We start from the raw sequence: 14,162 nt of genomic DNA, 5'->3' as shown, positions 1-14,162 counted from the left end.
CGACCGCTGCCTACCATGGCAGTGTGTAGAGTACAGAAGGTATAAGAAGGCAATAATCCTCCAGAATAAGGTCAACTAGCAGACAGTACTTTATTTTAGCTGCTAGTTCCTTCGTTGCGTTCATGGTATCAATTACCTGGTCTGTTGCGGTTCTCTGGCTTGGGCACGGCCAGGCATATTATGCTACTATTACTGGGCCCTACCCGATATAGCGCTTATATAATTATTTAGATAGAAATAAGAAGAGAAAATTAGAACTTGATAAATATTCGTATAAAGCGTCCTAGCGTAGTAAGAGAGTAATAGGCCTAAAAGACGAAAAGCTACTACTAGACTAGGCAATAGCTAAAGTTGCTTTATGTGTTAGATGAGCTGCTACTAATTATAAGGCTATCAAAACTATACTACAGTCTACTGAAATACCGCTCTAATAGTCGCAAGATAGCGGAGCAGAGATATATCGTCCTCAAGTCTTTGCAAGCTAATATATTTCTTCATAAATTCCCGTGCTGCTCGGGACAGATTTATGCGTGACTCCCCTTTTATTTACTCATCTCACGTAGCTCGTTACAATACTTACAATCTGAAAAAGGGTTCCGTCCTCTACAAAATGCAGTTATGCTTGACTAGCCTATAATTGAAAGGTCTATATAATGCCATCCAATGTGGCCTGCTAGCTGTTGCAGGAAATTAGCTGGCGCCTTGCACGTACAGGCTGGTAGAAGAATTGCCAGAGGAAGCTAATAGAACAAAGAGGTATCAAGTACTACGTAATAAGAGCGCGTTCTGTTTATAGTGCAGTTGAACAATGGCAAAAACGACGTATATCTTGGCTCTCTCACTTTGGCCTCTAACAGTCGTACTATCATCTCACCCATGTAAAAGAAAACAGATTGCAATTATGATATATTATGCAGTTCACGTCAGCGATTCTGTACAGCCTAGCTATAGCCCAGGTTGTTCAAGAGTCAATATGACTGCTCGCACGTAAAGAAATTCGTCACATACGCTCAGATGCTCGGTACCGGGGGGGGGACTAGAAGAGGCTGGGACCACGAAGTGAGGCACCTGTGGCGCATTTATCACTTGAAAGGATGGAAAATATAATCAATAGTAGTGGAAAGAAAGGCAGTGCGATGCCGTACATTTATGTAATTGAATGCGTAGTCTTTGCGGAACTGTCAGAGCCCAAATGGCATCCATGGGCGGGATGTTCAATGTTGGGAAACTGCGGCCATGGACTGCATTTGCTGCCCGTCATGTCTGCTCCAGTACCTCGAGAGTACTTGTAGGTACTCGAGTACATATGTAAATACAAGGATGGGTGAGCAGCGCGTGCAGTGTGACCCTGGGGCATTGTCATGCTCCCAACACACCATCAATGGTCGAATGCGACTTGACACGGATGGACCAACGTGCGCCCACAGCCTCGCTTCGTACAATCAACAGACTCGGTGCGACCAACACGGCAATTAAAGCCTTCATATCATATTCCCCACTCACATACATACGAGCACAACTACCCATTCGTGCAATCTTGGTGAATACCAGACATCACACAGCACCGGGGAGCATGGGGGGAACACCGCAGGTGCCCGTACATGAGGTGTCACCTCTGCCTCATTTCATACCCATGGCACCGTATTCAATAAAATCCCAAGAGCCCGCTTCGTAGCCCTTTCCCCATCTTCTCCGTACATTCATCACCACCTTGCTCCGCCTTCTCAGTCATCCAGTCTCCGTGGCAGCACCGTGAACAGCCTCGACACAACTCTCAGGCACCTTAGTCGCCAGCACAAATGGCGAGCAAAGGAACCATCATCGTCACCGGCGCCAACGGCGGTCTGGGAAGTGCCATAGCAGAGCACATTGCCTCCAGGCCCGAGTTGCTAGGCCATCACGGGATATACATCGTGCGAGACGCGTCCGCAGCGCCGGCGCTCGCCGCGGCCCTTTCGCGAGGCTCACCGTCACACAAGCAAGAGGTGGCCTCTCTGGACTTGACCAACCTCGCCAACGTTCGCCAAGTCGCACAGCACATCAATGTGAGTCCCCATCCGAATGCTTCCCAACGCCCTCACGTCTTGCTGCTGTCTAACGCCGCGGGCTGTTCCATAGAGCCGCGTGTCTGCCGGCCAGATCCCGCCCATCCGCGCCCTCATCCTCAACGCTGGCGTGCTCGACTTTGGCAAGCAGACGTGGACGAGTGACGGGTTCGACGTCACCTTTGCGTCCAACTACCTCGGACACTGGCTGCTCACGCTCCTGCTTCTCCAGAGCATGGACAAGGAAGCCGGCACTATTGTTGTTATTGGAAGCCAGATGCACGAGTAAGCGTTCAACCCCCTCCGAACAAGAGAAACAAAAAAACATCCTTGATATCTACCAGAGCTAACCGAGGGTCCCACGCTGCAGCCCTAATGATAAGCGCAACGACCGCAGCAAGGCGTTTGAAGGCAAGTACAAGCAGATCATGGGCCGCGACGAGGCCAGCGTCGAGGCCGTGGCAAAGGGCACATGGGGTTCGGCCAAGGAAGACCCTTCGTTCCGCAGCGGGCTCCGGCGCTACGGCGCGTCCAAGCTGTGCCTGCTCATGATGATGTTTGAGCTGCAGCGGCGCGCCGACGCCGACGCCCGCCTCGGGAACCTGCGCGTCGTCGGCGTCGACCCGGGCACCATGGCGACGAGCATCACGCGCCTCGCGCCGTGGGCCATGCGCGTGATCCTCTTTGGCGCCGTGCTACCCGCCGTCGCGCTGCTGTTCCCCCGCGGGCCCATACGGACGCCGCAGCGCTCCGGGGCCGATGTCCTGCACGCCGCGGGCCTCTTGGGCGGAGCGGACGCCGACGCCCGGCCCGACACGAAGGCCGTCTACTTTAACGGCAGGGAGCCGAAGGAGCCGAACCCCGAACGGCAGGGAGCCGATGGAGCCGAACCCCGAGGCGAGGGACGCCCAGAAGCGCGCGTTGGTCTGGGCGGAGTCGGTAAAGTATACCCGGCTGGTGGAGGGCGAGACCATTCTCGGCGATTGGCAATGATAGACACTTGACGGCATGTATGTATCTGTAGTATTGACGGAACCGTGGCTACCTTGCGCGTCTAATCTCCGTCACTGTGGAATCTTGAACCCCCCCGGGACTTGATGGGTGAAGAGCCCGTGGGGATCAACCCTTGCCCTGACGTGCTGCAGATGTGCCACGCTCGCCTGCCCGTAGCTCGCAATCACTTCCTGCCCCGGCGCCGCGTAGTTCATGTAGATGTACGGGTCGTGTGCCCCGAGGTCCCTTGCTCTACGGTCAATCTCGTCCATGAGCGCGCGCGCCGCCGCGTATACCTTGTCGTCGTCGCCGGCACGAGACCACGCAGGCGACAAGAGACACACGGCGAGCGGGCCGGACCGGTCTGCGAGCCCCAGGGCGTTGTCTTGGGCGCCGCGCGCGTACAGCTGCGGCGGCAGCGCCTCCAGGTTGACGTCCCACCTGATGCCTGCGATGTCCTGTACCGACGGCAAGCTGGCGTTGTAGGCGTCGAACGTGGCGCGGATCATGGCCTCTGTAGGCACAAAGGTCACCGTTGTCGAGAGGTAGCTGTATCGTTACTGCCCTTTAGCCGATTCGGTACTCAAAATGACAGATGAAGAGTTGCATACCGGGCCGCTTGTGGCGGCTGCAGTGAGACCCCTTGCCTGGCGAGTGTCGACATGTTGGCCACGGTAGCGCCGGCGGAAGGGTACGGGATTGTCGGCAGGTCGAGGACCGGTTGGTAAAAGGCGGGAACCTCGTCGCCACTGGGCTTGGTGTAGATGAGCTGGTTCAGGGCAACGCTCAATTTGTGCGTACTGTTGAATGACCAGCCAAAGAAGAACGACGCATTCTCGTCATACTTGGCCGGATCCATGAGCTCGGCATACACGCGGGCTTGCTGGTCCACGGCCGAGAGCGGGTTCAGCGTAAGACTCGACCACAGCAGGCCCTGTTCAAACGTCTTGATATCGAGGCTGGTGATGATGCCAAAGTTGTTGCACCCGCCGCGGAGCTCCAGCCACAGGTCCGAGTTTTGCTGCTCGCTGGCCTCGACGACGGAGCCGTCGGCGAGAACAACCACGAAATGACCTGATTGCAGGTCCAGCCCTCCCGCGGGCCAAAGTAGGAGATACCGCCGCCGCCCGAGAGCCCTGCCACGCCGACGCCGGCAACACGGCCGCCCGCGGCGCTGAGGCCCAGCGCATCCAGCGTCTCGTAGACGGCGTCGCATGTCGCGCCGGCGCCGACCGTCACCCTCGACTTGTCGCCGCTGACGACGACCGAGTCGAGGCCGCGCATGTCGACTGTGACTCCAGAGCAACTGGCCGCGCCTCGGAACCACTGGTGCCCGCCGCCCCGGACGGCAAACTCGCCTCCGGTGGCTCTCATGGTCTCGACCACGCAGGATACATCGCGGGCCGACCTGGGCGTGACGAAGCACTGGGGATGGAGGCCCGAGACTTGCGGGCTGAAATACGACGTAAGCGCTGCGGCGTATGCGTCGCTTCCCGGAAACAGGACCTTGTCGGAACCGAGGGCGGCCTGCAAGGCTGTACAGGTCTTGTCCACTGCGAAAAAAAAAAACGGTCAGCTCAAAAGCCAAGTGAGAGAGAGACAGAAGCAAAAGAAAAATAAAAGGCGTCAAGTAAACGCTGTGAAAGGGCGCAGAGGACTGGGGGACTAATGCAGGAAGAACCTTACACACACATGACAGAGACTCAACTTGTCCATCATCTTGTTGGGCCAGGAAACTGCGCCGCCTGTACTCAATGTGACCCTACGTTATGTAGGTGACGGATTATGAACAGACATGAGCGCTCGAGGTGCACCCAGCTGCAGCTTGTGTTGGTTCCGAGCTCTCGTGTAGACTGGCGCCTGCATATCCGGGCGTCGCAATGGACCGTGATGGGCTCAACGGGGGCATTCATGTTTTTATCCGTCCAGAATCATGTCCTGTTACCATGTAATTTTGTCACTCGGCCTTTCGGCCTTCTCTTTCCGCCTTTAACTGTCTCGCGCTCGCCGTCTTCCACTCCATGAAGCGCACGTGGCGGCGGGCGTGTCGGCATTGTGCCTTCAATTAGTTGATCCTTCGTCCTCAAACTGCACTGTACTCAGTGGCTGTCTTTCTGCCGTCTGGTGTACAGAGTATTCGCCTGCCAATCTGGGATGGGGGTCTTTGCGCAGGGTCTCGTCTGGTGCCATACACACATGGCAAGGGTCAGCACTATATGTATGTACATGTGTTGCATGAGATTGCCGTGGTATGCCGACAGATACAGTGTCTCGATGGTGGGGGCGAAGAAAATATTGATAACAACATTCACCACAGTTGGTCTTGGCTATGCAACCGGAAAGGGAGAGCCTCGAGTCCCTTGACCCTTGTTTCCGGTGTACGACGGCTGACGGCATCAAGGCGCACCAGTTTTTTCCAAAGGCGTGGCTGCAGCTTCATACAAAACACACCGGACCTCTTCCGAGTGTACTGTGCAGTCTGGTGCAACTTGACACAACCTCGCAAACACTGCTTATTCTCTTGGCATGTCCAGGTACTTTGCCGGGCTCAAGCTCATGTTCATCGACCCGGACACCTTGCCGTGCAGGAACTGGCCAACAAACAGGGTAGAAAATTGTAGGAAGCCATATCCCGCCATGGGCAGACATATGCAGCAGATTCTATCATCAGCGGCTGTATACACAATGTATTACAAATTCACCGTTGTGGATGGTCGGTTCTACCTCCCGCTCACACCCATTGTTGAGCCGACCTGTCCTCACGCAGGTGGTTGGACTGGCGATGCCAATCCAACCCGTCATCAACTCGAGCCGTAGCTTTGAGCGACTGTGTGTCAGTCATTTCGTAATCAAGTATTTGTTTCGACTCGTCACTGCCGCCACCAAATTGGCCACGTTTCTGCTGCTGCTGCTGCTGCTCGTAAGACAAACTTAACTTGGACGACGTAGTCTTCCCCGTGCCCGTGCCGGCGCGACGGCTACCCAGCAGGCGAGAGCGCAGGGACCTGAAGAAGGTAGATGCACTGGCGCCAGGCGACAGAAACTGGGCACAGGCTGGCATGCAGCCCACAATGATGGCTATATCCGTCTCGGTCAGTCTAGGAGAAAGTCGTCAGACCAGAGCGCGAGATGGCACGCCACATGTCTAGAAACATAAACATCAGACTCGCGAGCACAGACTTGCTTGGGCGCCGAGCCACGACAATTCGTCAGACGAGAGGAGCTGCGTCTTCGCGTAAAGCGACACAACGCTAGCCGCCACTCCGCTGCAAGGCAAAGGAGAGTTGGCCAATGCGTCAAGTTCTCAAATCAGAGGGCTTCGGGGATCAGACGTACAGAAGTGCAATAGAAAAGACGCACACCAGCTGGATTCGTCGCTTCAGTGGCAGGTGGAGGCCGAGGAGAATCGGCATGGGAAGAAAGAATATGTACAGGTCAATCACTGTTCCAACAGCGCTCTGCACGGCGCCAGCCAGGGAGAACCTCTGGCCCTAGGCCTGCAGCTTGACGAGGAGCGAGGACCATGGCTTGCTAGGATCGGGTGCCGCGTACACGGCGGCCAGTGGGATGTTGGACAGGTACACGAGCAAAGTCATGACACGGCCAAGGTTGATGGCTAGTTTGAGTCGTCTACCCGTCGCAAAGAGCTGTCGGTAGAGCAAGAAGATGGCCGCTTTTGAGAAGAAGACGACGGGCGAAAACAGCACCGTCTGGATGAAGGGGAGCTGGAGGAAGCGCCCGGTGTAAAAACACACCGGAACATCCCAGGCGTGGCGGAAGGAATCGTGCTCTGCCCAGATGAGGTTTTCCATCAGTACTGCTGAGGAGAGACGGTTCAAACAAAAAGCAACATGGCACAACGTCGTGTCTTGCACGCAATGATGACGCCAGTGTAGGCAATGTTGACCAGGCACGCCACCAATGTGATGTCTGTATGCCAGTAAGCTACTGCACGTTTCCTGGTCCAGAATTCTCCTAGGGCTACGGTCTCACAGTCGGCAGAGTGCAACTTGCTGCGATTGATAAACAGCCGCCCACCCGTGAAGGCGATTGAGATGGCCAGCAGCGTAGTGCCGACGGCGATGACGGTCGGTCCCAGACTGGGAGGATCAATGAAATTGTATTTGCCACCGGGGGGTTTCCCTGCCGGTATCTTGCAAGGATCCTTTGTCGAATCCATCTTGACATGCTCCTTCTCTAACCAAGGACCACAGACGAAGAGGTTAGACCAGGTTTGGCGTAATCCGGCTAGTTGTCTAGCAGATCAGCTTGGAGAAAAGCCTTGTTTCACTCCCATCCAATGTGAATGGAGGGGCTTTTGAAGCTTAACTATCACATGGATACGTTTATGGAGCTGTGGAAGAATCAATTTGGTGTTTTCCTCAGCATAGCCAATATTCTTCCGATGACCACACCATCGAGCACTGCAGAAAATGCTCTGCAAACCCCCTCGGAAAATATTCAGCCCCCAAGCACTCGTTTCCATGCACCAGGAGCTGTAAGACAGGGATTCGGCAGAAACATCGCCCTGGCAGGAACCATACTCAGTGAGGGCTGGAGGTAGGAGTACATATCTAGGAAATAATGGAAGGTGTCTGCAGAATCAGACACAGGTGGCGTCAATAAAAGCAAGACAAGCCTCTCAAGGCTGCAACCGACAGTATGAAGTGCATAGCACATAGAGGGAAACTCGCAAACTGGACTGAACAGGAATGCATGGCAGATACCACCCTATTACTCCGTACTTTGGCCAATTCGGCTCCCAAAGGCTGTTGTTTTGGGTGTGAACCAGGCTGTACTGGTTGCAAGCCAAGTTACACTGCTTCACGGTGAGTTTGGCCAAGCATAACTTGTAGCAGAATCCACACATTGTGCTTCATTTTATATGCTGCAGTGCTCCGGAGTCCCAACGCAGGACAGGGATGGCGGACATGATTGACGGCCTCATTCTGTAGCTCAAGTTGAAAGGCGGCAAATTCAAGGCCAAGGGGGCTTTACCCGGCGGCTCCCAGTCACGAACTGGCAGATACAATGTATGTGTCGCACCAGAGGGTCGAGAAAGCTAAATATGAAATTAATCTAGGCCCGGATTTCGGTTTGGATTCGGACACACTCCAACCTGACCCGCTCAGGATGGTTCATCCTGAGCAGCAGATTATAATTGGCGTCGTCTATACAGTTTCGGACTCGACGCCTGGCCTGTTCCTGCGTTTCGCCTGCTTCCACCTGCACAAGCAAGCGATGCTCCTGCAACAAACAAGCCAACACTGCCACGCCTTCAACCAGGGAAAATTTCTTGCCAACGCAGATCTGGGGGCCCTCCGACCAGGGCAAAAAGGTCCCTCTGCGAGGATTCAGTAGCCCCTCGTCTCCCTTGTCGTCATGCAAAATCCAGCGAGATGGTCGCCAGATATATGGGTCGTCCCAGTACCTGGCGTCCGTCTGTACACCGAGCAGCAACGGGAAGACCTCGGTCCCCGGGGGGATGACGAGAAGTTGATCCCCGAGCCGGAGACTCGGCGCCGTTTGGGACGCAATTTTAGGTATGCCGGTAACTGGGGGGAAGATGCGGAGCGTCTCAAGAAGCACAGCCTGGCAGCGTTTGAGCTTGGGGAACATGTCGTAGTCCCACTCATCATTCGGGTGTCCCCCGGAGAACATCTTGATTTCCTGGTAGATCCATTCTTGTACGTCTGGATGTACTGCTAGGAGAGCAAGGGTGAAATTTAGCGTAAGACGCACGGTATCATGGCCTGCAAAATTAATGACGAAGCTGTTTCCAAGGATCTCGTCAACAGAAAGGCCACTGTTCTTGGCCTTGGCAGATACCGGGGCTGCACTATTTTTGGTTTCCTCGCGAGTATCTGGCTTTAGGGCACGGACGAGGGGTGTCAATAAGCCATTTTGCTTGGAGCCATCACTGCCAAGAGCAGCTGTCTCCTCTCGGAGAACCTTCAGCAGGATAGACCTAAATGACTCGGCTGCGCGTCCAACTCTAGCGAGATGCCTGGGAATAATAGTCCCTCTGAGACGGTGATAGGGAGTTAACATCAACAAGATAGAGTTGTCGAGAACAGTTCGCAAGGTATCCTGGTAGCCCCCCGCGATTTTCTCCGAGTCTTTCGGTCTGGTATTGGTTTGTGACTGGGGACGCTCATGGAAGGCTGTCGCACCGAGCACATTGAATGTGAGTGCTCGCAAGTCATTTTCGAGACTCGGGATATTGCCACGAAATTGAGTGGTCCAAGCGTGAAGCATCGATCTATCTCCGGCCTGAGTTAACCTCAGCTTGCAACCAGCCACCTCAGCAAATCCACTTACCGCGCGTGACACAACGTCTCCCTCCACACCAAAGACATCAAGTCGTCGTTGAACGGGGCCAGTCATCCAACCCTACGGTAAAGATAGATGGCCCGTAGATAGCCAGCATGCCTAGTGCAGCAGTCCATTGTTAGCGCCATCGGGCCGACGTCCGTCGATGTCGGCGTGGATGTCCGCCTCTTGCCAGAGATACATCGAGACAAGCTAGGCCAGGGGTTGGGGGCCAAGGGATGGAAGAAGGCTTTGTACGGTATTTTTGGACTGCACGCACAAAGTCACGCCATCTTGCAAAAATCTCGCTAATCATGTCTGGGTCGGCAATGTGCAGGCTAATTTCTTCTGGTGACACGAGCGCTTAGACTGGCCTTAGAGTTGCGGTAGGCGGCTCTTCTCCAGAAAGTGCCAAGTGCGGTGCGAATATCGTACAAAGTCGGGGTATGAGCTCCACGGCACGGGCAGGAAGTTGAGAAGGTTCCATACGAACGGTTGTAGAATGACCCAGGTGTAGCTGTTGACGCCGAACGGGATCCTAACAATAGGGACGTCCAGAGCGCGAGCCCTGTGCACGTTGGACTCGAGACGAATAAGAGTCCACGCCAGGTAGGTGAGAATCGACGAGAAGGGTATTGAAACAATCATTGGCGCAAATTTGAGAGGAAAGGTGATTAGCCAAGTACGTGGCGGCAATTGTTGCTTGTCTGGCTCGGCGCAGCCCGCAAATGTCGCATACTTTTATACCCGCAACTGGCTAACTTGAAAGAGAACTACGAACATTGGACGTACTTTGTAACCCATCTGTCCAATTCGTTCTGGATATTTGGCTGTACACTGCACGGAGTGAATATGTACTGCAACTACCCCGTACTTTGCCCCCTAGCCCTCACTCACCGTGTTACGGAGTGGGCAAGCTTGAATCCACCAGGGACCATGCGAGTAAAAACACGTCGAGGGTCGTACTTGCGTTGCGTCTCGAGCAGCTTGTCCACACTGGCCGGCCCGTAGCTGGCGATGGGGTTCTGCCATTGTGCCGCATAGTCGATGTAGATGAAGGGGTCCAGCTTGCCCATCCGGCCCACATTGTGCTCAGTGGTTGCAATCAGCTTCTTCATCGCCATGTTGACGGCTTCGTCGTCTGCAGCATTGGACCAGGTCGCGGTCGCCATGACGATGATCAGGGACTTGTCGCCACGGTTGGCCAGCCCGAGGGCATTGGCCACAGCGTGCCGCGCGTGGAGTGTTGGAGGGATGGGATCCATTGTGACTGCCCACACGAGCCCCGGGATTAGGCGTACTGATGGCACGAGGGCATTCCATGCCCTCACAGTCGCATTGATGGCCTCGACACAAGACTGAATGGTGACGGTGGCCGTTGCCTGCCTAGATCCGCTCCCCCATCCCATCAGCAGTCAGTCTCGCAGCGGTTGGTGGGAAAGTGGGAAAACAGGTGAGACGACAAGAGCGTGTGTGGACAGGGATCATCGAACTGGAGAGGAAGCATACCTGAAGCCCCTGATATCCCTCGATTCTGTCTCCGCCGCCAGATCTGACATGTTGGTTATTCGCTGCGAGTTGGACAGAGAGGGCAGCTCTGACAAGGCACGGTACACTGGTGGATTCACCACCGGCCTGGTGTACTCCATGTTGTTGACGATGACCTTGACATCCTGTTTCCCCGAATAGGCAAACGTGGTGAGCAAGGACGCATAGTCGTCGTAGGTTGCCGGGTTGCTGAAGTCGGACAAGGCAACCACCTGGTCGTCGATGGTGGAAAAGGGTCTGTCGACAAAGCCGCCCCAGAGCTGGCCCTGCTCAAACACGCGCAAGTCGACGCTGGTGACAATGCCAAAGTTGTTAGAGCCGCCGCGAAGCGCCCACAGGAGGTCCGAATGCTGGTGGTGGTTGGCGTTGACGATGAAGCCGTTGGCAAGCACCACCTCGAAATTGATGATGGTGTCGCACGTCCACCCCACGCGGGGCCCCAGGTACGAAATGCCCCCACCCACAGACAAACCGCCGACCCCCACGCTGGATGCGCGACCCCCACCCACTGTCAACCCTCGGGCGTCGAGCTGCGAGTATATCTCGCCCCAGGTTGTGCCAGCGCCAACAGACACAAAATCCCGACTGCTCATCGTGATGGTATTGAGGCCGCTGAGGTCGATGGTGACGCCGCCGTGGATGTTGGCCGCACCTGCGAAGCTGGCGTGTCCACCTGACCGTACCGTGAACTGACAGCCGTGGGTGGGCGGTTGAGATCATCACCGTCATGGTTATTTGTGGCCACTGTTGTGAGCACAATCACGGCTTTGGATACATCTCGCGCGGATTGGGGTGAGACGATGCAGTGTGGACGGACGGCTGACTCTTGCTGTGAGAAATATGACCCCAGCGATGCTGTGTAGGCTGCGCTTCATGGGAACGATACTTTGTTCCCGAGTACCTTGGACAAGGCAAGACACTGCAGGCTTTGAGGGCGACCCCAAGCGTTAGACCCCGTGCCCGGCTTGCGGTGAGGAAGGTTTGACTTGGGAGACTCACGCAGATGACGGCGGTGCAGGTTGTATTGAACATGACAGGTTTAAGATGTCCTGGGTTGTAGTTGATAATATTGTGGCTGCAAACTCTGTATTGTACAATTCACTGGTTTTTCGCATCACACCTCCAGTGATGTCTCTCGGCAAAGTATTTATATGTGGTAAGCAAAAAGGGAGCCGAAATATTTATAAATTGTGGACAGGTATTGCTGGCCGCTTCAATTTCCGTGCTGCTGCTGGTACTCACCGGTCCTCAAAAGCAATACCAAACACCAGGAGTGTACGGGGTGCAAGACTTCTGACATGAATTGAGATATGTAGTACGGAGTATTCTACGCGACAGTGTAGTCTTACGTACATATGACCCTTGACCAGATGTCAATGCTTCGTGTCATGGAATCTTACAACGCACGATGCCACCTCCATATCTGTTGTGGTCATCCTGCCTGCAGCCAAACATGAGATACTGCCCGCTTGCTTTCGTCACCATTCAAATATACAACTCATTAGAGCATACTGCATTGAGCAGCTTCTTGTATGAGATTGTAAAGGGGCGGATAAATACGCACAGTGCCCCGTGTCTATAAGCTTGCCATGCTTAATTGAACGGGCTTCAGTCATATCCATCCTACTAGACATGATATCCAAGGTTGAAAAGAGGAAGGTAATCCGTCATTACGTAGAACTAGTTGCATAGATTCGGCGGTATAAAGGGTCAAGGGTGGCCCAATATCGTGCAATAAATGCAACGACCTACGACAACATTTGTGCGTCCCTGCAGGAGGGCTCTTCGCGACGCTGGCCGAGTCTCCGCCATTTATAAAAATTATTCTTGATACACGCCATGTTCTCATATTTTCTACCAAATCAATCTATCAGCGCTATTCTCGTGAATCATGTCCCTGTCGGCCAACTCCACGCTCTACTTGGGCGACGAGTCTGCCAGCGACTCTGCCGGTTCCTGCACGCCGCCTACCACGCTGTCTGCCTGCCCAACGTAGTCTCGACCGCGATACTTTCCGCAGCATTTGTGCTCTCTGCACTGGTGCCATGGCGATTATGGCGGTTCACCGTGTTGCCTTGGCTATATCCAGACCCCCCCCAAAGAGTTCCCATACTCGATACCAGGTGAGCGTCCAACAAGGAAGTCAACTTGGAAAAGGGACAGAAGCACTAACCGCGTCACTCAATTAGTCTTGGATCAGCAGCCCTGAGGATTCGTAAATTCTATCCGTCCCGTCGACGTGATCTAACTCTCTCCGTCCAGGTCATGCCCGTGCATTTTTCCAGGACTCAAACGGCCTACTCGTCAGAGCCAGGTATGATGAGCGCGCTCAACGCAAACAGTCATTGCAAGCAGAAAAAGCTTATCAATAGCCCCAAAGGTCATACTTTGGTACCTCCCGGGAGCCGTCCGCTCTGGTGGTGTTTGGAAAGACTTTCTACGTCGTCACACCAAGTCAAGCAGTCGGACGAAGTGTACCGAAACACCGAGGCGGTTTCCTTTGACGACTTTGTGCAGGGCCTCATGAGAAACAATGGCAACGACGAAGAGGCCACCAAGGCTGTGTTCACGGCCCTGCCCGTCGATAAAGCCGGCTTCCCCAACCCACGGGGCGAGTCCATCGGTCGCCTGGCCTCTGTTATGCACGCGCATCAACTACACCCTGGCGCAAATCTGGCTGTTTTGCAGGAAAAGGTACAGAAATGGCTGAATTTCCATGTGCACCCCAAAGAAATCTGCGCGAAGCCCACGGCCACTTCTTCAGGCCGCAAGAGTGTCGAAGTGCCGCTCTATCAGTGGTGTTCGAAATACTTTATCCAGCTCGGCCAGGACATCTACTTTGGAGAGATGCTGGCGAGGATCGATCCCACACTTCCATCCGCATTTTTTCTCTTTGACGAGCTCATCTGGAAGATGCTCTACCAATACCCGGGCTTTCTGTCCTCGGACATGTCCGTTCCTAGGGCTCGGGTCATCGCCTCGCTCGATAAATACCTGCAGGTGCCGCAGAAGGAGAGAGCCGGGGATGCGGCTTGGCTAGTCAATGCCATGGAAGATGAGATGAGGGCCGTAGGCGTCCAAGGAGAAAACCTCGCCATTGTCATATTCGACCTGTATCTCGCGTACGCCCGCCCCCCTTTTAAGCTTGATGATGACACTGGGACAAGAGCCAGAAACTGACTACAGGCCTCTCGCAGCATCAACACAAACACCCGCAAAACAGCCTTCTGGGTCCTGACATATCTCCTCCACAACCCCGAGCTG

At 54.6% G+C, this 14,162-nt stretch overlaps 6 protein-coding genes across 6 annotated transcripts; 2 read left to right on the top strand and 4 right to left on the bottom strand.

The window, feature by feature from the left end:
- Positions 1-1,799: 1,799 nt before the first annotated feature.
- Positions 1,800-3,049, top strand: MAA_00086 (NAD(P)-binding domain protein; the record flags this gene model as incomplete). Its single annotated transcript, XM_007818084.1, has 3 exons — positions 1,800-2,045; positions 2,119-2,330; positions 2,416-3,049. The coding sequence occupies 3 exons, from the start codon at positions 1,800-1,802 to the stop codon at positions 3,047-3,049; spliced, it is 1,092 nt and encodes a 363-aa protein (XP_007816275.1).
- A 60-nt stretch (positions 3,050-3,109) lies between these two features.
- On the bottom strand, positions 3,110-4,757 carry MAA_00087 (FAD-binding, type 2; the record flags this gene model as incomplete). The annotated part of the gene is made up of 4 exons (XM_007818085.1): positions 3,110-3,587; positions 3,650-4,112; positions 4,157-4,565; positions 4,731-4,757. 4 exons carry the CDS (start codon positions 4,755-4,757, stop codon positions 3,110-3,112), a joined length of 1,377 nt encoding a protein of 458 aa, XP_007816276.1.
- Positions 4,758-5,769: 1,012 nt separating this feature from the next.
- MAA_11189 (uncharacterized protein) lies at positions 5,770-6,451 on the bottom strand (the record flags this gene model as incomplete). Its single annotated transcript, XM_011413169.1, has 2 exons — positions 5,770-6,136; positions 6,375-6,451. The coding sequence occupies 2 exons, from the start codon at positions 6,449-6,451 to the stop codon at positions 5,770-5,772; spliced, it is 444 nt and encodes a 147-aa protein (XP_011411471.1).
- A 78-nt stretch (positions 6,452-6,529) lies between these two features.
- On the bottom strand, positions 6,530-7,218 carry MAA_00088 (uncharacterized protein; the record flags this gene model as incomplete). Its single annotated transcript, XM_007818086.2, has 3 exons — positions 6,530-6,828; positions 6,900-6,968; positions 7,032-7,218. The coding sequence occupies 3 exons, from the start codon at positions 7,216-7,218 to the stop codon at positions 6,530-6,532; spliced, it is 555 nt and encodes a 184-aa protein (XP_007816277.2).
- Positions 7,219-8,117: 899 nt separating this feature from the next.
- MAA_00089 (Cytochrome P450 CYP5075C1) lies at positions 8,118-11,627 on the bottom strand (the record flags this gene model as incomplete). Its single annotated transcript, XM_007818087.2, has 7 exons — positions 8,118-9,311; positions 9,360-9,431; positions 9,786-9,918; positions 10,143-10,187; positions 10,248-10,736; positions 10,860-11,550; positions 11,582-11,627. 7 exons carry the CDS (start codon positions 11,625-11,627, stop codon positions 8,118-8,120), a joined length of 2,670 nt encoding a protein of 889 aa, XP_007816278.2.
- A 1,110-nt stretch (positions 11,628-12,737) lies between these two features.
- MAA_11188 (phosphorylase superfamily protein) lies at positions 12,738-14,078 on the top strand (the record flags this gene model as incomplete). Its single annotated transcript, XM_011413168.1, has 2 exons — positions 12,738-13,021; positions 13,088-14,078. 2 exons carry the CDS (start codon positions 12,738-12,740, stop codon positions 14,076-14,078), a joined length of 1,275 nt encoding a protein of 424 aa, XP_011411470.1.
- Between the last annotated feature and the right edge of the window lie 84 nt (positions 14,079-14,162).

Source organism: Metarhizium robertsii (genome assembly GCF_000187425.2).
Source record: "Metarhizium robertsii ARSEF 23 chromosome Unknown MAA_Scf_5, whole genome shotgun sequence".
Taxonomy (NCBI): domain Eukaryota; kingdom Fungi; phylum Ascomycota; class Sordariomycetes; order Hypocreales; family Clavicipitaceae; genus Metarhizium; species Metarhizium robertsii.
Note: the sequence above shows the minus strand (reverse complement) of the source record. Positions and strands in the feature narration are given on the sequence as shown.